This window comes from Salarias fasciatus, chromosome 23, assembly GCF_902148845.1.
Source record: "Salarias fasciatus chromosome 23, fSalaFa1.1, whole genome shotgun sequence".
Lineage (NCBI taxonomy): Eukaryota > Metazoa > Chordata > Actinopteri > Blenniiformes > Blenniidae > Salarias > Salarias fasciatus.
In genome coordinates this window covers 4,780,158-4,805,512 of record NC_043766.1, presented here as the reverse complement: position 1 = coordinate 4,805,512, position 25,355 = coordinate 4,780,158, and the positions used below count along the sequence as shown (strand labels likewise).

The following is a 25,355-nucleotide window of genomic DNA, read 5'->3' as shown; positions in this document are numbered from 1 at the left end:
CGATTAGAACAAGTACATGATATTTTTATCTTTTTTTTTTGTTTGTTTGTTTTTCAGTTGGTAGTAAAGATTGACATAAAAAGTTCTGAAGAGCTTAAACGAGGACATTTGTCAGTTTGCTGAAAAAATGTGACAAAAATATGAAAAGGGAGGGATTACCACACTGAGAGGACCTTCTGGCTTCTCAGGAGGTGGTGTGTAGTCCTCTGCCCGCTGTGTTCAGGAGTCACTGTGCCACTGGCCTGTGCACAGCACTGCTGTACATTAAGATGGTTGAACGGAGCACTATTTAATTAAATACCATATATTTGAGATCACTCTGACTCAGGGTGGGACGGACCCGGCCCCGCCCCCTCAGTCAAAGTACAGTATTTCATTTAAAAAAAATAAAGTTTTGAGTAAATTATGTGCTTAAAAAACAACAGCAAACTCCACTGGCTTGGTCAAATCAATATGAAGTGTTGTGCTATTCAAAATTCAAAAAAAGAGGAGACTCCAGCTCGACTAAAGGTGAGAGCTGCTTATTTTATCATTTGTTTTGTTACCATTTGTGCTTTTTAGCAATGTGGTTAATGATCATACGTTGTTGGACATGTTGGATCAGCGCCACTGATCTGTGGATTCTGTTTTTGTGTTGCTCCGTTACGTTTTCTCCACCTATACATCGTCTTGCCCCCCCAACTGAAGGTACAGACAGTCAGAGGATTTCTGTGTGGTGGAGCAGGAGTCCACACCTGGTCCTAGGACATGTCCTTCATGGACGGTCCGCCCACCACTGCAGAGGACTGTTAGCTCGCTTTGCTTCTTTGTCTGTTTCGGAAGCTGGACAGAAACAAACAAACAAACAAACAAACAAACAAACAAACAAACAAACAGAAATGGCTCTCCTCCGTGCTTTGTCACATCAGGGTTGTATTTGGTGCACCTGTTGTCCTTCCGCCGTTCTAACAGCCATGCACCACTAGGTGGCGCCTGGGATTGAAGGCCTCGATTTTGCGTTTCGAGCCTCTCGGGCTTCCGTAGCTTGAGCGTGCCTTGCTGCCTGGCTCCTCTCTCTCCATGTGACTAACGTGGAGCAACAGTGCGGTTCATTGTGCGCTCTCATACTAAACACCACAACCTGTGGGACGGGATGGTAGGAGGCTGGAGATCAAAGTCGAGATGTGAGAAAATGTTTCCCATTCATAAACAGACAGGCAGCTGGACGTGCCACAAACAAACACACAAACGGAAAAATGCAGACAGATAAAATCCCTGGCCTGCCAAACTCCTCCTCTACTGCTGGAGATGGAGGAGAAAAGAAGCAACACTCTGACTGCTCTGATTGCTTTGCAAAGAACGACTCACAGCATTTAAATTCTCTCTGGAAAATTAAGATCATATTATTTTTAAGCACTTCAGAAGACAAATCTGCTGCTTCTCAGACACGTGATATAATGGCCTGCGGATCACATCATGCGTCCCTATCCACAAATATCCACTGAATTTTATATCAAACTGAAATATAAGAGGGACAATTAAAAGAGACAGCAACAACATCAACAGCAAACTCAGGAAATACTTTCATGAATGTATTTGCAGTTCCACTGAACATAGAGGGCGACAAACACCTCAGATTACAAAAAGTATTCACCTCAAGGCACTTCTTTGAAATACAATGGCTTTCTGGTTTGGTAAAGAATGACTGCTCCACCTTTTAAACTTCAATTTTACTCTGTTGTTAGAAACTACAGTGACCACCTGCATGCCTTCAACTCCCACACGTATTGGTAAATGCAATGGTTTTATCATTTTAAACACAACATACTTTTACATCATGAGAAAATCTGTGTGGGTTTCACCACAGAAACCAATCCATGCTATGCCTGCTTTGGAATTCACCTTTGCAGATCCATAATATAGGGAAAAAAAGCAGATATACATTTTGATTATGATGATGTTTGACTGCTTTTCAATAACTTGTTGCTCATTCTGTAATTTCAAAGCTGCTTTTATTGTCTGTTTCAGTGGTGGAATGACTGCGTTGCTCAAAGGCAGAAGCAAACAGGAAGGTCTGCAGTTTTTCAGTCAGTTTGTCCCAAGCATTCAGAGCACCAGGAGTCAGCTTACTTTGCTGTGTATGCATAGGGATTGTTCACAGGTGGAGGAATACAAATCTTCACAATCATAACGACCTTTATAAAGAGAGACTTTGCTCTTAAAACTCACAGTTCAGGAAGTCAAAGGTGTCCTACTTCCCTGATAATGCACGTGACTTTTTTCACCTGTGTTGACCAACTAACCAAACCTTCAGTTCGACTGACCTCTGAACTGTTACCATCACGGCCTACAATAAATTCACCACACATTATACTGTCATACTGGAAAAAAAACAATCCAAGACTCCATTCGAGCGGACATTTCCTCCTCCTCTATCTTATTTTGCCTCATATTTAGGCTGCTTTTGACTGGCGATCATGACATTATTTTAGACCAACTGGAACACTAGATGGACTTCTCTGATGTCTTTCTTTACATGTGAACACTCCTGAGTGAACACTCGTGTGTAGTACAGCTGCAGTGGTACCATGAGCTTCTCTGCTTTGCACAGCAGTCCTGACGCAAAAATGATCTCCTCTCTGAAAGTCCAAATGGGTTCTGGCAGTTCAGACCTGTCTCCTGGCCATTCATTCATTCATTACCACGTTTTTTTAAAAAGCTAATTTCTTGCAGGGATTGCTGAATAACAGTTCAGGGCTTGTTCTTGCTGGAGGGTTTGTTTGTCTCTCTATGGAAACAAAAACAGCATGGTATATGCAACATTGGTGTTTCTCTTGATTATGTCAAAGTCATACAGGACAGTGACGTTGGCCGTCTGCCTCGATCTATTTGAGACACTTATCTCTCTTTTCTCAAAATGTACTGACAAAGCATTGGTGTTTTCCATGCAGACCCCTGTCCCCCTGCTGGTTCCTTATTATCAAGAACCTGAAGCAGTCCTTTTGACACACTGTCCTGTGGTTTGTCAACATTAAAATTAACATCACAAATACAGTAGTCACTTTTTTTTAAATTAACCCAGATAATAGACAGTATTCTCACAAAACCATCAGAAGAGCTCTGCAAAATGAGCAGCAAATTTGTAATAATTAATATTTTCTTAAAATATCTGCATCACAGGAAATCTTAAAAGAGTATTGCATCTCTGTCTCCTTTATCATTGCATAGTTTGATTAAAAAAAATGAATAAATAAATCCACTCAATAAGAAGGCACAGCCTGGTTTTGGTCTTATGAATTAGTAACTTTAAATCCAGCTTGTGCTCAAACATGTGTTTTGATACTCTGGCAAAGCAATTTCCTCTGGGACTAATAAAATTCATCTTATCTTATCTCTTATAAAAGTACTGATGTTTGTTTTCCCTGATGGAAATCTTATGTTTAATAATGCTAGCTTAATTGTACATGAGGCATGATTATTACTGTTGTTGCTTCAGCTTAGTTTGGGTAATTGTTAATAAGTTACCCGACTTTGCAGAATCATACCCCCAAAAAACGTTTTCTACTGTTTTAACTCCTTTGTTTAAATTATCATTGTTTATTATTGTTATTATTATTACTTAAAATAACTTATTATAGAATGGTTACTACTATTATTACTTAAAATAACTTGTATTGGAAAAGAATCTGCTGGTGTACAGGGTGCCTAGATATACACTAGGGAGAGATACATTTACAAGTCGAAACGCTGATTGGAATCAAATAGTTTTGTCCTACCTTGATTAAGAAAAGTCCATCTCAGGAAAAAAAAATGTTAAAACGTCAATTAAATGCGTGGCGGAGTTTCATGCAATAGGAAGCCATTATGCTCAGTCTGAACTCTCCAACAAGCTTTCTTACTTTCTGGTACATTTTCATCAGTTTCCACATTTTTATTGAGTTACCAGTGATTTAACTCAATCACTTTGAGTCACTGAATTTATCTAATGTTTCTAGATCAGCAATTTGTGGAAAAACTTTGTCTTCATCTGAAGTGAAGGGGAGTCTTGCAATTCTTCGCATGTCCATTCTATTCTATTCTATTCTATTCTATTCTATTCTATTCTATTCTATTCTATTCTACTGGTCTGCACTGCTAGAATCCTACAGTGGCACAGAAGGGTCAATGCCCAAATGCAAAAGCAAAATGCACAGCTCAACAGCAAAAAGCCACAAAGCAACAGCAAAAGACACAACAGTAATGACCATAACAGAACATTGCAACAGTCAAAACAGCAGGCTTTGTTTCCGGAGGGCAATATTTTCTGAAAGACTATTTTAATCAAGGGAGACTTTAATGAAATGCAAGTTAAGATCTACAACTCTATGACTGTAATTAATGTTATGTGTTTTCCTAAATCCACAATGTTGCTCGCTGCGTTGAAACTGTCAGAAGGTTATGTATGTGCTATATAACAATGCCTATTGTGGCCTTTGCATTTCGTGTTGTGGCTTTTGCTATTGGGTTGTGGATTTTTGTCATAATCACACATGAAAATAATTATATTAAAAAAAATACAACCATTAAGACAGGCTTTAGAGTTCCACTAAAACAAATAAAGTTTACATTTGTATCCTTTTTGGACACACTGTGTAATAAATGCTGAATATACTGCGCTGCAATACTTTTTACAGACGCCAGATGTCGCTGCTGTACAAGTATTCAAACCTGCAGTCAACAACAAACCTCAAAGTTGTCACAGTTCTTGGGGGACTTTTGCTTAGTTATGTATTTTAAAACAATGCATCATATTGTAATATAAACTTGTTTTTAATCCTGGTGATATTTCCCATAGCGTCTCCAGTGTCCGTGTTTGTCCTCGTGCATTGGTCGAAGAGCCGCGGTGCCCCAGTGCAGTCAACAGGTTGCAGTTGGGCTCGTTCTCCTCGCGCCGGACTGACTTCGCTCCACCACGTTGAGGTGAGGCGTGATCCCGGCGTCAGGAACCGTGTTTCTGCGGCGCTAATGAGCCTTAATGAGGGGGTCGTGCTCTCGACGGCCCCCATTGGACGGAGGAGTTCGCTCTGTCGTACGTCCGACCGTTTATGCAAATCCTCTCCCGAATATGGACAGGGAGGAATGAAATATGGTGGAGGAGGCGAAAATGGAGGACCGAGGACCGTGAGAGCGCCGCGGTGCAGCGTTTTTTTTTTTTTTTTTTTTTTCGGGGGGTCGTTCCTAGAGAAGAGAGGGTGAATGTACGAGACTTTTTTTCAGCGGACAACTTTAGGTGGAAAGTTTCTCATCGGTGTCCCCCCCCCCCCCCCCTCAAGTGTCCGGCGAGGCCGCGGCGGAGCTGGCTGTAATGCAGTGAGCAGCGCCGTGTTTTTCGGGGGGATAAAAAGCAGAGCAGGGGGCTGCAGCAGCCCTCTCACCGCCCCGACGCTATGCCGTGGACCGGCGGCAACAAGCGGAGAGAGAGCTCGGAGCTGCCGCTGCCCGCGGGCTGGGAGGAAGCCCGGGATTACGATGGCAGGGTCTTTTTTATCGACCACAACACCCGGCAAACTTCGTGGATTGACCCCAGAGATAGGTACGCCACGGGCCCCGGAATGAGCGGGGTCACACACACACTTACACTCACTCACTCACACACACTCACACACACACACACGCACACAGTGAACGAGTTGCTGTTAGTCAACAAGTGTTTTTGTGTAAGCAGAGTAACTTTTGGTGGATGGGGATGTCAGGCTGGCTGGAGGGAGGAGGCAGGGCACGACACTGGAGGACGCTCGGTGTTTTATTTGTGTTCATTTCTCCCCCGGTCGGGACGTCGGGGCTGTAAATCCCCTCCGTCCCCTTTAATGAGGGACCGGGCTGCGGCGGGTGATGTGGCCGCGACCCGGTGGATCAGCTGAGGTTTGGCAGCAGGTTGTGGCCCCCGCTGCTCTTGTAGAAGTTCCCATACAAACAAACGGGATGTAACGCCCACGGTCTCCCACCGTGCCTCCGATTACACTTCAATCTGGCGTTTAAACCATTAACCCCTCGGGTTTCTGCTTTCTGGCGGTGAGAGTGGACGGCTGCTCGGCCACCCTCGGTTTATTGTGAGCCTTAACCCTGTCAGTGTGGTTTCCTGCTGTATCCATCTGTCTCCTCCCGGGGACGGAGAAAACCTGATGTCTGTGTCAAACTTCAGTCATTCAGACTCATCGGTAAGCCCTGCAGATTTATGACTTCCACTGACCTCAAACATTCTTGGCTCTCACACACACACCTAACACAGAGAGCTATTGTTACACGGCTCCCCTTTACTTTTCCTCGCAGACACCTCCTTCAGACCGACACTCTGCTCTTTTTCAGTGTCACACTCGTCCCAGAAAGGGCCCATGATGCGGGGTGTCAGTGACTGAGCGAGTGTTTTTACTGGATTTGAGAATGGAGCGGCGGCAGATTCTCCAAAACTCCAACTCCCAGAAATCTCTGTGCAAATATGTGAGGAATGCTCGTTGGGCCACTGGGAAAGCTGCTAGGATGTGCTTTTGAAGGGGGGACAGGGGTGTCACCAGCCCAGGAACCAGCTCGATCAGGCATTCACAGCAGACTTTGAGAGATTACGGGGATTTATAGCAAGCATTTTAACTCTGATGTGTCATGATGGCAAAACAGAAGTTAGGAGAAGAGAAAAACAACAATGGGGCATGGAGGCATGAGTCCAGTTCTCAGAGTTGAGCTGTGTTGTCTTAAAGGAAAGGATGTGTGACTGAGCACAGCACATTCTACTCCAGATTTCCCGCAGCTGATTTCAGCAATGGGAATGTAGTAGCAGCATGTGATCTAGATAAGAAAAACCTGATTTCCTTGAAGGAACCCCTCCCTTTGGTTGCAAGTTGATTAACTATTGTTATGTGCAGCTGATAGCACTTTCTCTAGATCTTTTTGTCATCAGAGTACGAGGGAGGGGACTCTCAGCGTGTTCGTTTTGCATGACTAAAGAATGTTTTCTGCATTTGCTCCGGTGTTTCCCAGTGATATATAGGTTATCTTGTCAGAGGAATGTTCTCTGTCACCACCGGAAACTGAATTTCCACTAAATCACATCTTTAGTAAAGCTTTAAAGCTGAATTTCTGTTAAAGTGTAACAGACAGTTTTCATGCTTTCCCCTGTCTCTCCAGTCCTGGTTTGACAGCCACTCTGTTAAAAAACAGCTAAAAGTCAAAGCATGCATAGTTCGAGGTCAGCCGTGTGGTATCTGTCATTATAGGCCTTCGTTGCGAAGTTACAACCTTTAAATTAGGGTGGCACAGTGTTGCGTGAAGCCGTGTGACAGACAGACAACTGAAATACAAAGTGATTGTAATCAGATTCTTGAGAGGTGACACGTGGAATTAGAAGAATGATCCAAATGTGGCCTGGGTATTTCAGCACGCTGTCCATTGTCTGTCATCTTAGAAAATATTTCTAGTATTTGATAATGTCAAGGTCAATGATTTAAAAATATTAGATGCATTTTTCCATAGAGCTGCGAGAAACAATAGAAAAGCAAGCTGAAAAGGTAGAACATAAGTCACATTTCTATTATAGTGATAAGTATCTGGTCTATTACTGTTACTAAAGTATTTATATGTTTATCTATTGGTTTTATTTTCTTAGTGTACATAGCATTAGTAATGTATTAAGTGTTGTTTTGGTACATAATGTTTATTTCTAAATCAATTTATTGTTTTGATTATTGATATTGAGGACACTGAAATTATCAGCGGCTCTTAAGATAAAGTACATATAATAAACCATCTATGTACACACACCAGTGTCTTTAAAAGAAAAGAATAAATGCACACAAGTTCACATTAAAGGGAAAAATTGGGAATTTTTCCAAATTACTGTGATATGAACTCTAACTGAATTTACAGAGAAATTAATAATGAAAACGTTAAAGTATATTTTTTGTGTAGCCGTTGGAAACATTGCTTCTACAGCAGCAAGCCGTGTGGGAGACATTACACACTTTGAAAAGTCTGACACACATCAGTCAGTGGAGAGGAGGTGAGATCCCAGGTCTCTTCCCAGTTCTCTTGATTTGGAAGTTTAAATCTGTGGTGTCCAGCAGAACGGCAGGCATGCAACACTTACTGACAATATGTGAAACTCGGTGTTTTAATCATCGTCCCTGTGCTGAAGGGAGCGTGTGTGAGGACGAGCTGGTAGCTTTTAATCCTGCATGTATACCTCAGTGCTTGTTGATGGGTGTCTGTCTTTTGCAGAGTTTGCAGCACTTCCCCACACCGTGCATGCAGCTATACATAACCTATTAAACACATATTATTACCACCTGCTTATTATTATTGTTGTTATTGCTGCATGTTGTGTGGATTCACCTTTTACTACCAAACCTGACTGAAGTGATCAGTTGAAGCAAGAACTCATTTCTATAAGACTAATAATCCTGTTGACAAATCAGCTCTTAATCATCTTTGGACACTTTTAATCAATACTGCAGTTCCTCACAAGAGCTGCTGTTGAGAGGATCCCTGACCCGTTGTCCAACTCGCTCAAATCTTTTCAACATTTTAGCTGCTTCTAACACTGCGACCGATTCCCCGTGTACGCAAAGATTTTAATTGAAATGCTGAAGTTTCTTTACGTTATCACTGTCCATTCATTCAGCAACATCTCCCAAACTGGCTTCCAGAACTCTGCTCAGTGTTTCTTCTGCACATGTGAGAGCAGACTGACAACAGCTACAAAAGCTACAAAAAGGTTTCTGATAGATTGTTGAGATTTATATGACAGTGGGGGATTTGGGTGTCATCAGGATGAAACATGCCTTTTTAGGTAATGAATAAAACCTGAATCAAAGCAGTGTCTTGTGGAGTTCCTGTTCCACACACAGGCGCCTGGCCTGGCAGCTCGGGTGAGCATGTGCAGTGTCACTGCAGCTTGTGGCAGACGCTGCCATGCTCTGGTATTTCAGTGGCTCGCACTGTTTGCATGAGGAAAGTTGTCTGCTCCGCGCACAAGATTTTGGTCTGCTGACCCACTGCAGGGGGGCCACGGGGCACGTCGGCAGTTGGATTTTGCCTAATCAATGACACATAAGAGCCATTGAGTTGAAACTTAATCGTCAGTGATGCTCACGATGCGCCGTGACGGAGCTGTGCGTTGTGATTCAAGCTGTCCAGTGCCTGAGATGGAGCAGTTCTGGTCTGCTGGCGGCGTGTAGTGAAAAATTAGATGGACGTGTGAACGCGACGCACAGGTACCCGGGAAGTTGGTCCATGAGAGTGGAGCTCTCTCTAACACAGTGCCGGTTTTCACATTTACTTTGGCAAAACTTTAAAGCCGAGCGACTCCTAAACCTTCCTCTGCTCGCCCCTGATGTTGAATGATGCTCACATCTTTGATGAGCAGCAGATACCTCGAGCAGCTCGCGACCGGCTCCTGCAGATAAGCGGGGCGCTTCTGTGGGGCTTTTTTGTTCCTTTGGAATGAGCGTTATGTTAGGCATGCCTACACTAATGCCCAGGGGCTCTGCTTGCTCGCGGCCCCAGACAAAGCAGCAGAACAGAGGCAGTTACCACGTGTCTACCTCCTCCTCTCATCCCGGGCCCTGTAGGCCTCCTTTATTAGCTCTGTTATGCAACAGCCATGGCCGGCCTGCCGCTCAGCAAAGGGAGGCCTTTATGCTTGGTCACAAAGCACACCAAATTCAATTATTCTGGAAAGGGTGAGCTGTGTTTCCAGCACCGAAAGGTTATTCACATGCGCTGAACCCCGCTGTTATTTTGCTTCCCCCAGTGTTTTCATTATGATGGCTCTGTTTTGTCTTTTTTTTTTTTTTTTTTTTTTGGTTTGGGGGAAGGTTACAAACACGCCTGTGCTTTATCCGGTGTCCTTTTGGCCCTCTGTGTTTTCTGTGTTCTTTTTCGTGATCACACAATCAGTTTGTCGTTGGGGTTTTTTTTTTGCCTTCAGCTCCTTCTGCTGGCAGCTCAAACTTTTTTCCTCCCCTCCTATGATGTCCGCCTGTCCCAACTTAAAAGCTTATGTATTTTCTTGATTCAAAAAATAAAATCCATCAATAATGGCAGCGGAAAAAGAGATCAATGAGTTGATTCTTTTCAAAGTAGTTTTTATCTAAAACATTCTTGCAGTAATGCTAGTTTAATCCTATCCAGCAAAAGCTACCCTGTACTGGGTTTGCATAGTTTCCCTGTGGGTACGATTTCTTTCCATGCTCCTAAAGCATTCAATTAATTTTAACTTAGTTTTTCAATTTTTAACTTTTAAATACTCTGTTCACATGATGGGTGTTTTCCCTTAGGTGCCATGGAATGTCACTGTCAGTTTGGTTTTGCTGAAACTATAACCTTTGACTTTTTCTTTTATCACTGTGTTTAAAACACGAGAATATTAATAGTATGGTCTGTTGATGACACTCAGAAGTACCACAAAAACCCCTTCCAAGTATAGCTCTGTGTATGCCCATAACTATATTGTTGAACGATGGGAAAACGTGGTAATACCAAAACACTGAATTCTCTTGAAGCCTGGATTGAATCAGCGAATGTAGGCAGAGGCAGATATTTTGAAAATACAAATTGTTGAATGGAAGGAGAATTTATTAGACCTATTATAATATCATGCTGCCTTCTGGAAAAGGTAAGGGCCACAAGTAGCTGTTATATAGCTGCAGCCTCAACTTTAGGGGGTTCGGTTGTGTAGCTGTAACCTGACAGATGTGGTAACATCTTAGTATGAAAGGACTGCAAAGGTCTGACACAAAGGCTCAGTTCAGGACTGTTTCCACTCATTTTAGTGTGATCATTTTGACCACTTTAAATAGTTTGTTTTATTGCACTGTGAGAAATAACAGTTTTGAAAGGAGTTACAGTGGCACTAATGAGGATGAATTCAATGAGACAGAAATACAGTTGGCACGTCTTGTTGTAACAAGACATGTATCACAGATTGAACCCTTGAAACATGCGATGGAGAAGCTTGTTCCACCTCCTGCTATGGGTTTCACTGGCTCCTTTGTTCATGGCTTTCTGCTTGAGTCAAGCTTACATGTGATATTGGTGCCAGATACCAAAGACAAGACAGGATCCATAAACACTTTGGATGACTGTAGGCGAGAGCTGTGTGTGTGTGTGTGTGTGTGTGTGTGTTGCACCCCATGTATAAACGCTGAAGTAAATCCACTTGAATCCACAGCTGTGAAAGTCGCTTTGTTCAGAGCATTTTGTACCTCGCCGTCTACGTCCTGCTTGTGGCTTTCACACACAAAAAGCAACACGCAGACGCTTATTGTTGTGGCAACGGGACTCAATTGATTCATAAACTTCAGGTTGGTGCAGTGTGAGTCAAATATTTTGGTGCTGGGTTTCTGCCGTGATAAGGAATCCTTTTTGTATGTGCAGGGTGACAGGCCAGCATTGGCGCTGCTGTCTGTTAACAGGTCAAAGGATTTCTATCCTTTTTTAATGGTGTTGTTTGTGTTCTGTATTTATAATTCTTGTATTCTGAACACATTTGTTTGTTTCCTTCGTAAAGTAAAAAGTGACCTCTTGATTTTTCTTTGGCCAGTTCGGAGTTGGACCTGAAGCTTTCTCATGCACGATATGTGTATATTGTGAAGAATGCAACCTAAACAGGACATGCCAGACTTGCTGGACCAACCTCGAGCCCTGGGCCACCATTGTTTTTTTCCTCTTCCACACATCTGCACAATTGCTATTCAAAAAGAGAGAAAAATGTAGTTGACGACACAGACTCGACCAGTTGTTCAGCAAGGTTTAATGTGCTTGTGAAGGACTGTTTTCAGTGGTCTTATTTATTAAGTCTGTCTTTTTGCAATCTTCCTTTGTTAGTTCTTACAACTATACTAAATTTTGAATTTTTTTTAATGAACATTTATACATGTTGACAGGTCCTTATAAATTAATAAAAACCTGCATCATAGTTAAAAACTGTTCAGTGTTGTTTCAGAATTTCTTCCAGGTGGTTTTGGCTGTCTTTTAAAGAGGAGCACTCTGTTGAATCTGAAGATCTGTTTGCTTTTCAGTGGAAACACTGATACCACCGTCATGTTTGGACTGCCATCATGAAGCTACAACCAGCAGTTAGCCAGCTTAGTGCAAAGACTAGAAACAACAGGAAAGGGATAGTTTGGTTTGATATGAGGTGACAAAATCCATCTGCCAACACCTCTAAGCCCTGTTTGATTAACATGTTCCATCTTGCTTATTTGTTTTTAGATGTGAAGTGTGGCAATGATACGCTGTGTGATATCATGGAGGACTGAACCTTGCAGTGCAGATGTTGAATCCTAGAAATTGATTAACAGAAATTTTCTATTTTGGTTCTGCCTTCTCGAAGCCAAATTTTGGCTGCTGAGATATTTAAAGAATGAACCGATTGTTGTGCTTTATTAGACATTATGAATATTGGTATTCATCCAACTCACTATTTAAAAACTTTTGTGTAGTTTTTGAAAAGGTGATTACCAGGAAGATGCTAGACAAAGCTGCAGAGGTTGTTGACGGTGTTATGCAATCACATTCAGTGCAAATTAATCTCCTTTTCATGCATGCTGATTGCAAGAAATTATATACATCCCCATAAATTAGAATATCATCTAATAAGTTGATTTATATCAGGTTTATGCCTAACAAAATGTAAATTGTAACTTAAAGACTCACTAAACACTGACTGAACTGACTGATGTTTCAAGTATCAACTTATTTAAATTTTTATGTGTGAAACTGACAACTAATGAAAATCCAAAACTGAAACTTAGAAGATTATGAAAAACTTAAATATTTAAGACTCATGGTGTCATGCTCTAATACGCTCATTAACAGTCTGGTTCAGTGGTCTCAACAATCATGGGGAAACCTGCTGACCAGACAGCTGTAGAGACGAAGATCACCTGCACAAAGAGCATGAAACACAAGGTGTTTGCTGGAGAAGCTGGTAATTCAGAGTGCCGCCTGCAAACACACTACGGAAAAGTTAAATGGAAGGAAGAAATGAAAGAAAGGAGGATTGTGAAGTGAAGGCGCCCCTTCAAGACCTTGGAGGAGGATTCACAGAGTGGACTGCAGCTGGAATCAGGACTTGAAGAGCCGTTACGCTGCAGACGTATCCGGGACAGTCAAGATTTAACCACTGCGTTCCTTGTGTCAAGCCACTCTTGAACCAGAGACATCATCGGAGACTTCTTAGCTGGACTATGGACAAAAACTGTCTGAAGTCCTCTTCTCAGATGAAAGTGAATTTTGCATTTTATTTAAAAATCAAGTTGTCACAATCTGGAGAAACAACATTTTGAGGTCTACTGAAAAGTTTCCACAGTCAGTGTTCGGGGTGAGTACTGGCAAGAACCTCACAATACGATAGTATTGCGATACCATGACATGAAAGTCAAAGTGGAGATAACACAGGTGAAGTTACGTACATCAGATAATATTGATCATTCAGAGGACGAATTAGTAAGAATTATTTGATTCAAAACAATTTTTGGATTTTATTGTAGAAAATCCTTTGCACCGAGAAACTATTGAAGATAAAATGTGGTGTTAAACGATTCAATTAAAACCATAAAAAAAAGTGCATCAAGGTTCTTTGGATTGAAACTACTGTAAAAGTCTCAAAGTAACCACGGTCTTTTCCCTGGGGAGCACAATAAAAGCATTGTGACCAGCAGTAAGTACAGCTAGCTCATACTGTAACTAAAACATGACAGATTTAGTAAGTTACTGACAATGCACAAAGTACAGAAGTAAAAATACTTCTTTCTACATTAAACATTGTGATACTGGATAGAACCTATACTTGAGTACTTTATTTTTAGAGTATTGTTTAGGAAGAGCGTCTGATCAAGGTGTTCTGGAGTGAGTACACTCCTCTGTGCAGTGATAATGTCTCCCGGACGAAACGCTTGACCCACTGATGCACAAATACCTCTCTGCAAGATTTGATAGGAAGGGATATTCATGTGCCCTCCACCAGTTCACAAAAATTAGTGACTTCTTTAATATACCACCCAGAGTCCTTTTTCACGACAATTAATGTTTGAGTGTCACGGTGCAGAATGTAATATATATTCTATTTTAATTTTATACCTGAAGCATAGGAGTGGCCAAGAAGGTCAGCAAGGCCAAAAGAATCCCTGGAGCTCTTAGAATTTATTCTTTCTAAAATATTTCACTAAAGGCTTCTCTTTAAAAAATATTAAAAGAATATGCAAAAGCAGTCTGATATTTGGACTACCTGAAGCGGTTCCTGGGTCGCTCCAGCCTCTCTGATGACTCAGCCTGGCGTTTATCCTCAGTCAGGAAAGGCAAGGTCTTAAATCTGGAATCCACAGCTGCAAACATATGAAGAATCTCCCTTTGCCCATGGAAGTACCTCTTCTCAATATCCTGACATATGGCAGATTTGATCTCCTGCTAGAGTCACCTGGTCTCTCCTGGAGTTGCTGAATCAGCTGGGCATGGACTGGCGCAACTGCTGACATTGTTGAAGTTTTCTCTTCTTCCACGGTGACCGTGGAAATCTTTGTGTGCTTCATTGCAGTGGCTGTTTCTCCTGCAGCTGTTGTGTCGGCTTCGCTCAGAGTGCTGATGTCCTTTTCATTTTTCCTCACCTAATTCAAGAGCAGGGCAGCAGGAGCAGCTGGCGGCTTGAGCATGTTGTGTGCACTATTCCGTCTGGTGACAACATCAGTCTTACTTTTGTACAGATCCTGTTTTTTGTTTTTATACATGGCTGCCTATAGTGCTGCATTTGAAGAGACTACGTAATGCACCTCACTCTTCCCAGCAAGCGCTGAATGGCTGTGCATCTTTACGGCATGCTGGGAAACCGAGGTGAGAGCGTGCTTGAAGTATTTAGAATTGCTAGTTCTGCTGCGACAACCAGGTAGGATGTAAAGGTGTTGGACAAGCTGGCTTCTGTGTACCTCAGTCACTGTGACTGCCTCTACTGCAGCAATGCTGCTGCGCCGCTCTGCAGTGGCTCTTCAGCGCCATCTACCGGAGTGGAGCTGAGGAAGTCTTACTGTTTTCAAAGTGCATCTAAAACATGAATCATTATTTTCCTAACAAATCAAACTCAGGAGCTGATAAATTGATGTATCAGATGCTGAGTGTCGTGATGTATTGCCGTATTGTTATTTATTTTCTCACACCCTCAGTCAGTGGTGGTTTAGAGAGCCATATCCTCCATGACTATGGTGAAGATGGCCTTATGTGACTGGAGTGCTTTGACTGATAACTTACTCATCATATCTTGATCGATATTATACTAGTACCATGATTTTGTAGGTCACATTATCTTGAGCAGAAATGAACAGAAACACCAGGCTACTAAGCGTATCAGCTACAAATCTACTGCAAAGATCTGAGATTCATGTGTTTCAACTAACTCCATAAAATTGAATGAAACTGTCCAAGCTCTTGTGTTTGAGTCCTGCCTTAGAAAGCCCTCGAGGACAGATGCATTTAAATCAAAGTCTCTTCAGTACAAAGAGTTTTCTGAAGATACCCACTGGATAAATTCCTCAAATGATTGCCATGGGCTTTGGCGGTTCTTTGACATGGATTAATTGTGCTTCAGTTAGTGAAAATGAGCAGTGTTTTTTTTTTTTTTTTTTTTTTAATTTTATTTTTTTAAATTATTATTCAGTTCTTCTGTTCTGTGTTGAACTGCATTCAAAAAATGCCTAAAAGATTTGAAGTCCTTATTTCACTGCAGGCTGGACAGCTATTGGAGTGGACGTGCATCTGCTGCAGTTCCCCACCAGACGAGCCCCTTCCATGTGTCCAGACGCTGTCTAAAAGTGTACAGAGACAGGAATCTCTGTCTACTTATAGAGACCTATTTCTATAAGATTCAACACATAATGGGAGAAGCGGGTTGTCCGTCAATCAGCTGCTGTAGGCCTCACACTGAAATGCTCCACCAGACTCTTGGAGTCGCCGTACGCAAGTGACATGGCGCTTAAAATGGTCTTCACATTTCTTTTTTAACACAAAGGAATTTGTGGCATTTTCCCCTTCCCTCAGACTTCGTCTATCACTTCCTAACAATATGAGAATAAAAGCAGGTGGGGATTGTGGTGCAGATTTTTCTGTTCTCGCACCGTGGGCTCATCTGTGACTGTCGCTGTCATCGCCCGTGTTGTTTTGAGTTTTGTGAGCAATTCTTGCCATCCAGAGGTCAAACCTCCCTTCTGACTTCTAGACTAAAGCATCTGTTTGGCGTGGATGATAGAAGACTAGCAGCGACTTTATGACTTTTGTTTTTGTGCTGAATTGAGGAAGGCAATCACACCTCTCGACTAAAGCTCATTTATCACACAGTTCCTCTTTATGCTGTGAACCGTTACATGGTTAAATCCCAGCATCACATGCACAGCTGGACTGAATAAACACCAAAGGAGAAAAAATCAGATGCATATTTTTTAATTTAATAAGAGCTGAAAGACCCATATGAAAGACGACAGTGTCAGAAGTGCCTTGGAAATATGCTGAGTATAAAAGCTAATCCATTGAGCCCCAAAAATCAATAGCAGGAGCAAAATAGTAGTGAAATGTGTGGTTATCTTGTCACAAAGGCAAAGGGATGGGTGAAGGTTGCCCTGTAAGATGAGGTCCAGACGCCAGCTTCGCATGCCTTTCCCATGCAGCAGTCCGTCGCCAGGCCCCCCAAAAAAAAGTAGGCGACTGAGTCGGGGTGTGCACGCGACAGATAGAAATATCCTCTGGGGCAACCCAGGATCGCACAGATTACTCTAGAATTAGCAAATGTCTTCAACAACTAAATATATTTTGTTGGGAATTTGTGAGACCCCTGCAGGCACAGCAGCATTTCAGCCCTCCACAGCTGAACATGCTTGTCATTCTCTCAGTCACAGTTTTTTCTATTTCAGATATCTGTCTCATTTTCTGTTTCCTCTTAGATCGAAAGATGATCCTGGAGAATGTGTCGCATTTTAGATCCAAACGTTCAACCTTATTAATAACCGCTCTCATTTGCTGCACACCTAGGACCCATGACGGGTTTGTGTTTTGGTTTATTTATTGGAAATGACTTAGTTCCAAATGAAGGCAAGTTTTTTTTTCCTCTTCTTTATGCTTATACATATATATATATATAAAATCCTGTTGTTCAAGCCTTCTTTGTTTTTCATTCATTTTCTTTCGGAGTGGAAATAGCTTGAGATGCAATGAGAGCCCGAGGCTGCCCTCGGTGATTATTTTAGTTGCTGAGTATTCCGCTGACTGTTTTCTTTTAGCTGACATTGCCTGAGGTTACTTCTTCAGATGTTTTGCTTTTTGGTACAAAAATGCCCCAAAAAAATCTTAAATGATCAATGCAGGGGTTCAGCACTTCAAATAACATGCTGCACAGGCTCACACCGAGTAACTGTGTTTTACAAGAACTGTAAATGTCCATGTATCAGTAATTGATCTTTTGTCAAAATCAGAAATTGAGTCTTTTTAAAAATTATTTGTAGAATTTTGATACCATTAATAAGTACTAATATTGGTATTTATTGCATCCAAAACTCAAAGCTGTCAAGACATTTATTTACAACTAAGCAGTTTATGGTTTTATACAGAACTGGCTCATCCGCCCGTCCTCAAAGTGAAGCATTAATTCACTGATCCGTGGATGAGCTATAATAACTCCACTGTGATTTCAGAGCTTTCTAGACTTGGCCCTGGCTGTTGTTTGTGCATTTCCTTTTTGCACTACAATACAGAAAAAAAAGGACAGCGTACCTAAGTCTTCCTCAGATAATTTTAACATAGCTCTATAAAATTGTGTTAGGATTTCCTCCTTGCCATGACTTTGACAGGCCACACACAGTTTTCATATTTTTTTCACAGATGCATTTGTCGATAAAGTTGATCCACAACGGAGTAAACTGTATTTTTACTGTTGTTTTTATCTTTTGGAGACCTTTTACACAACATTTAATGTGAAAAACACATTGTTTTTGCGTTTTCAATTCATAAAAGCTTAGCACTTTGAAAACGATGTCTGGATACACAGAAAAAAATGAGCCATGAGAAATGACGCTGAGCCATAAACTGGTGATCATGTTTATTTTTGCAAATGAAGCCGCAAACACTTGCTGAGAACATTACTCTATTAAGAATTACAGTAGTGAGAACACGGACAGTCGTATCGACAGACGATGAAGTTGTTTTGATATTACAGTGACTGTTAAGTCTGAAACTACCAAGTCCAAGGAGACTATGGCCTGGGAGTCATGATGCTCTAGGGACCAATGTCGTTAATAACCATCTTGTTGCGCATGTGCAGAGCAACTATTTACTGTGGCCGTGTTAGGTGCTCCACATAACCTCTAAGCACTCTTGTTGTCCAGGTGTTGTCCACGCCTTAACTTGATTCAAGCACAACTCAAAACAAATCCCAGCTTTCATGATGTGCATGTTCATCATGGATGTATCCTTTTAAGATCAAGTACAACTTCACCCATGTGTAGCTCAGCAAAACCAGGTGACTCGAATTGTTAAAATAATATGACAATTCTGAAATAAGCTTAACATTTTCAATTCAATACTGCAGATGAAATCTCCACAGTGCTGCTAAATGAAAGCCTATATCAGCAAAGTAACCGATATTCATCAATCAGACACTGATCCTCCTGATAGAACTGCAGCAAATTACTATTTTGATAGTAAACTATCATCATCATCAGCCATCAAAACAATGTGTTAACTAATCATATTATGCGCAGAAAATTAGTAAACATGAATGTTGAACTATTTGCGGGTAATTTTTTTATATTATGCCGTTTCAGTCGTTTACTAAATTAATGCATTGTCATAATTTTATTGTAAGATATTGTGATATTACGACCAGTACACAAAGTAAATTTAAAAAATCCCTGAGGAACTGACACAATGTTCAAATACACATTGAATCTAGAATACACCTATGCACTTGGTCCTTAATTAAGAGATGCACATGCAGGGATTTTCAAGTCTGTTAAACTCAGAATCAGAGTCTGTTTCCACTTCGTGTCTCATTCTGTCTCTTCTTTAAACGCTCACATATTGCAGACTTACTTTCGTGATATGCTGGACACTGTTTACATTCTTGAGTTGAAGAGTAAAATGTTTCCAAACTTTCGTAGCATCCGTTCCCGAGGTGAGTAGAGTATCCAAGAATTTTCTCAAGTAAAAGTAGTTGCTTTTGCATAACATATAGAGAGTAGACTTCCAAATACCTGAGTAAGAGTAATAAAATACTTTGATTAAAACCTACTCAAGCAGTGAGTAATTTCCGAGTATCATCTTGTTTATGTCATTACATTAGGGTGTGCAAATTCAGATGCAATAAAACAATATAGCTATGAATGAGGCTGGAAATAAATAAATGCTTACAAAATAAAACATGAAGGCAACGTTTACTACAACAAGTCTGTAATAACTTGTCTTCATCCCCCTTAACAAAACATTGTCATTTCCTCAAGACATTCTTGTTACATAAACATAAACTTTTTCTTTTTTCTTTTTTTATTCAAAACATTGTTTCCCTAAGACATTCTTGTTAGATAATCGTTTTTGTTTTTATTTAGAAACCTTGTAAATGGCACTGACTGCATGTGAGTAAATCAGTGGAACAGTTGACAACATTGTTAACAAGTTTAAGTGAGTTTCTGCAGCAGAAAGTTTATCCTCAGTCCCAGAAGGAATCACTCAGTGACTGTTGAGCTTCAATAGTAGTTCACTCTCTCTCTCTTAAAAAAAAAAAAAAAACACTCTACCTGGCTGAAGAGTCTCCCACAAGCTGCAGACGCTGGAAGACGCGTTGACTTTGGGTGACAGCAGAGCGCCTGCTGTCGTGTGGAGCGTTTGTGTGCTGTCACGTGACTGACAGGGTTCGTTTGATTGGCCACACAGAGTCAACTGATGGAGCGTTTGATGGACGTCTCTCCGCCAGAGGAAAATAATCCAATATGTTTTGATATATTCAGTCAAAAATAATGGCAATGATGTTTTAAATATTGTTGCGCGTTGGCAATTCATGGCAGCATGGAATGGATCCAGATGTCTCTCTGCTGTGGACTTTTTGTCAAAAGTTGACTCATCAAGTGATGATTCCAGCCCAAAACTCTACATAACTCCAGGGACATTCTTCCCATAGTTATGACATTTTCGACAAAAGTTTTGAATAGACAAACACTACACACTTTGTTCCTGAAAAGTGTGATAAAATATGCACAAATAAATTTTTAACTGAGGCCAGTCCTCATTGTAACTATTGACTTCTGTGTGTTAGTGTGTGTGTGTGTGTGTGTGTGTGTGTGTGTGTGTGTGTGTGTGTGTGTGTGTGTGTGTGTGTGTGTGTGTGTGTTTGTACAGAGGATCTGCAGATTGTATTAATGTGTTTGATGCATGTAAACTCGCTGCATTTGGCAACCTAAGCTCATGCTGTTGGTGTGCCGGCCTGCGTTTCTTCCAGCGCTCTGCCTCTGAACTTTCCTTTGCTCTGTTTGTTGGTTTTGGACCTGTGATACCAGTGTGGCTGCTGCTGGTACCTCGCAACGTGCGGTATCTTCGGGCCATTAGTGGGACAAACAAGGGATTTCCCCATCTCCTCCAGAAACAGGAGCCTCTGAACAGCTTCCCCTGCTTTGCCTGTTTGCTTCAGATGTATCGTCCAAAGCAAACATGCTGGTCCTTGAGGAGGACTGGCTGTACATCCCGGCCTGGGTCGAAAAACAGGGCAAGGTCGCTGCTCCACAAATTGCCAATTTCAGCCATCTCGTCCCTGCATTGACACATTGATCTGCTCAGGTGGTTGTTGAATCTGTTGGAACCATCCTGTGTCCTCAGCTGAAGCTCCTCCTCGTCCACATATCCTGTTGGCTGTTGTTCATCTTCTCTGTGGATCAGTGTTCTTAAAAATTACTGATGATAAACAACTCAAGAGACAACTTTGGGATGCAAGCCTTAGTTTTGGATGCAGAAGTCAAGTCAAGGACTGCAGGACAGCAGTCACAACAATGCTATCCGAAGATGTCGCCATGTACGTGACGTACCTTCCTCAAGGTGCACAGCCTGCGGCACCGTCATTCACCAGCACAGCCAGCAAGAATCAGCATTCAAGTGACACGAACGCTCAGACGTTCTGTTTTATTTCTTGAGAAAAGAGACCAGCAGGGCAACACTTCCAAAGTCATTGTTAAACCTGGTATTAGTTACTGTTAACGTTCAATGAATGACTTCTCATGCATTAATAAAAAAATCAATAAAGCGCCGAATAGTTAACCACTATAGAAAATGGAATCGTAAAAATCTTGTCAATTGCCATCCAGAATTATATTGGCAGTCTTTATGACTCACTTCGTAACTTTTATTTTTTGTTCATTTTTTTACAAGTTGTATTAAAGCCATATCGCTAGATCCAGAAGTTAAAAATGGTAAACATAAACTAAATCTTGCACAAAAAAGAAGCAGTTTCATCTTTATTATCATGGTCAAAATTGAATTGCAAAAAACACTGAGGCTCACACAAGGGTTAAAAAAAACAGCTGTTAATTATGCAAAGGAGGTAATTCCTTTCTTCTTCAGAGCAGCACTCATGTCACATGTTATATGGAGAAATACTGCAGTATAATATGAGGAAATCAACTTGAATGATACGCTACTTTCTAAAATTCCTTTAGTTACAGCGCTGGCGTCTTCCAGATGATGTTTTGAATTGCTGCTACTCCGAATTCTAATAATATTAAGAGGTAGTTGAACAACAGACGGTTGTAATTGAATACTTGGGGTTGTTCGATCTCTGTGTCATAAATCAGAATGATAGAAGGATGGAGGGCAGAATAATCCGGACGTCTCCTGCCAGAGAGACGCACTCGTCTTCCTTGGCTGAAAACTCTCTTGAGAGTCTTTTAAAGCGTCCACTGTAATTCTATAGGAGCGCTATAATAATCCTACAGTTAAATAGTCACTCAAGTAAATAACTGTTGTTTAAACAGCAAACCAGACTTCTGTCTCTTTTTGAAAATGTAAAAATGTCTGAGTGACAGAGACCAATTGATTAAAAAGCAGTTTTCATCTCATGTTAAAGAGGAGTGTGAAACGCTGACGCAGCAGACGCAGCAAACTCCAGTCGCACCATGTTTCAGCCCATTGCTCTTCTTGAAACTACGCCATTGCGTCGCCTCTCTCCTGCTTTGTGTTCGTTCGTTTTGCGGCGGTTTGCAGACTCTTCCCAAGACCCGGGACATGACTTGGAAAAAGCGAGGCCGCTGTCACAAGACTGCGTAACAAACCAAACATTCAGATAGTCAGATTCAGATCTGTGAGAGGATGTGTTATTCCCTCCTGTCTCTCTCTCTCCCTCTCTCTCTCTCTCTCTCTCCCTCTCTCCCCCTCCCCGGGGAGGTCAGAGGGCAGCTCAGGACTAACCTCACTCTGACGTCATGCTGCTTCCCATCCGAAGCTGCTGCTGCTGCTCTCTGTTTTGATGCAGTCCAATCTGTGGCATATATGAAATTACACGCCTGTTTTCACCGTTCTATCGGTTTGATTTATAACGCCGAGCTTCCCTGTTTAAACCTCTTTACATTACAGTGAAAACAGCAGCTGCTGTCACGCCCGAGTGTTTTTTAAGTGTTTACAAGTGTCTTTAGTGTCTGGACGTTTGTTTACCTTCAACAAATACTTAAGAGTCGCAGCGAGGAGGGAGTGTGCTTGTGTTTGCATTGTCCTGCTGTTTGGCACTGGCGGCACAGTTCATGTGAGATTTACTGCTTGTGCCAGATTGGAGCTGTTCTTCTAAAAGCTGCTATATATATGAAAACTGCTCTTTTCATTGTCAAAATCTGGATCTTTTCTGCTGCAGTGAGTGGCCTGTGCTTTGAACAGACAGGGTGATGTAGTAGTGTCGAGATGAAACACTTCTTAATCTGGCCTGATGGGAACTCGGATGGGCTCGGCGCCTCTCACTGGTGTCTTTTTAGAGCTTTCTGTAAAACTGTTATTTATTTTCTATAATGAAAATGCATCCTGAAGCCCATGAAATTGCCAAAGAGATCCATGTTTTTTCCATAACAAATGTTCTTATCAGTCAGGAAATTCAGAGTTTCTTACATGATTAATTTTAGTTAATTTTTCATAGTGAACTGCAGAATATTTTCACCTTATTTGCTTGACAGGCACGAGTAATCAGCTTTTAAAGGTTAATATAAATTTGCTCATGGACTTATCTGCTAAATGTTGGAGTGTTAAAACATCGACGGCAGTGTCACAATACTCCTTAGCCTTCTTGGTTGAATATTGCAAAAGATTTGGAAAGTGACTTCACTTAGAGGTTCCTCATTTTTTCTAGAAGGGAAATTATAAGAAGAAATGCTGGACGGTAGTGTTGGCTGAATGTTTGTCATTCCTGAGTGGGACAGCCTCTAGAATTCCCTGAAAATGTGTGAAATGCTGAAGGGGTCGACCGTGCGATCGGTCATCCATCACGATTCAGCCCGAAGAAATTTGTAGTGATACTCTACCGCTTTAATAAAAGGCGTTTTTTTTTTTAACAGCACTTCCAATTTTGTGTTACTGTCCTTTGAATCGACAGCAGGAGTCTCAGGCCGGCTGACAGTCGTCCTGAAACCTGTGTGTTTAGCGCTGAGGCAGCCTGTGTAAGGTGGCGGAGGGGGTTAGTCCGGAGTGGCTGTGTGCAACCAGGAGAGCCGCGGCGTCTGTCTCCTGAGGAATGCGGTGCAGAATGTCTCAGCGACTCTCTCCGAGCCGTCCCCTCATTGTGCGCATACCTCACCAGGATAAGGCCTCGTGCCCCGTCTGCATTGTGAACATACTGCGGTGGACGGGGTCGCTGTCTCTGGACCCCCCGCCCCCCCCCCCCCAAGCCCCCATTTGTCCCCGTGCTGATTGATGTTGATCTGTGAGTGTTGGAGCTGCTGTCATCAGAGCCAGCGGTTCTCGCAGGCCATCGATATGTGTTGGGTTAGTAGAGATAATTATGTTTCAGCCTTATGTCATTAGCTCTGCCTCGTCATAGAGCCTGTTATAGCAGTCAAGAGTGAACTGAGGGGCGCGTGTCCTCAACCTCATGTCCATTAAACTTCACACCCATAAGGGCCAGTTTTGTCGATATTATTAATTTGGGGGGGGGGAATCAATTTTGAGCGATTAAAGTTTTTTTTTAAAGCATGCAATTGCCAGAAATTTAAAAACAAAAATCGCCTCTTTCACCGGTAGCTGTATTAAACACTCGGGAACTGCTGTGTGTGACCTGATTCTGCATTCAGTTCTTGTTAACAGACGAGAGCTTTTGTCCACACCGTTAAGCCATCTGCTGGTGTGTTTAAATGTTTCACATGAGATTGCAAGTGCAGCATCTTTGGCTGTGTTGGAGTAATGTTTAAAGCCAGTGAAATTATAGGGATTTTGAAAAATTGCTAGTCCCTGCAAAAAGTTTTGTTGACTTTACACTCATGAGATTGTAAGACTGCAAATATTGCTAGACTGTTGAGACGTGACAGACCTGTCAGCATTACTGCTGAGAAAGCAAAGCGTGGTATGAAAAAAAAAAAGTTCTGCATGTTGTAAAGAGATAACAGGGACAAAACACTAGATATTTAAATGTGTTTACACTGATTGTACTTGGATAAAATCCTGTTTGCAAGTGTTATATGCACTGGATATGTATCAAAATCACTTGTTTTCATATTGAAGGAGCTACTTGTGTGGCTCAAATCGTGTCTTTGTTTCTCTTTGAGAAATACCTTCCCCTACTGATGTTCTCGGTAAAGGCTCTGACATCTCACAGTTAAACGATATAACCAGACATTGTGAGCCAAACCAAAATCCCCTGTGTGGCGTCTTACAGGCATTGTGGCTCATATAAACCCCCTCAGTTTAGACAGTACTCTATCTGAGCTGATAGCTTTCAGGATTCCCTGCTGCTTTTATGCTTTTGCTCCTTTGATGGCGGTCCTGACCCTGCACTGCCTTTGTTTGGCTCATGATACTTTGGGATTGTTAGATTGGTGAGTTGTTTGATATTTGATTAGAGAGTTTACCTGAGAGCCAAACAAAGTGAGAGTGGAGCGGAGTGGAGTGTTACTGACACCCATTTTTCACAAGTTTTTATAAATCTCTTCAATTTCCTCCTCTACTTTTATCAAGATGAATAACAGCAAATTAACAGCAGTGGCGCTTCATTGAAAGGGTCCTGTAATAAAATTTTCATTTAATAACCACTCACACACATTCACACACTTTTTTTTTAATGGGTGAAATAAACACTGTGATTATTGGTCAAGGGCAAAGTGTTTTTACTTCATCTAAGTTAACATGCAGAATTACCGCGCACA

The 25,355-nt window shown here is 41.6% G+C and overlaps 1 protein-coding gene across 2 annotated transcripts in view; it reads left to right on the top strand.

Annotated features, from left to right (window-relative positions):
• Positions 1 to 5,173: 5,173 nt before the first annotated feature.
• wwc3 (WWC family member 3) overlaps positions 5,174 to 25,355 on the top strand; it is a 39,555-nt gene continuing 19,373 nt past the window's right edge. Inside the window, exon 1 of one of the 2 annotated variants that reach the window (XM_030083526.1) lies at positions 5,174 to 5,551. In XM_030083526.1, coding sequence (XP_029939386.1) covers positions 5,406 to 5,551 — 146 coding nt within the window. In that variant the 5' untranslated portion in view covers positions 5,174 to 5,405. The remainder of the gene's footprint in view (positions 5,552 to 25,355) is intronic. The other variant, XM_030083527.1, reaches the window with a different exon arrangement.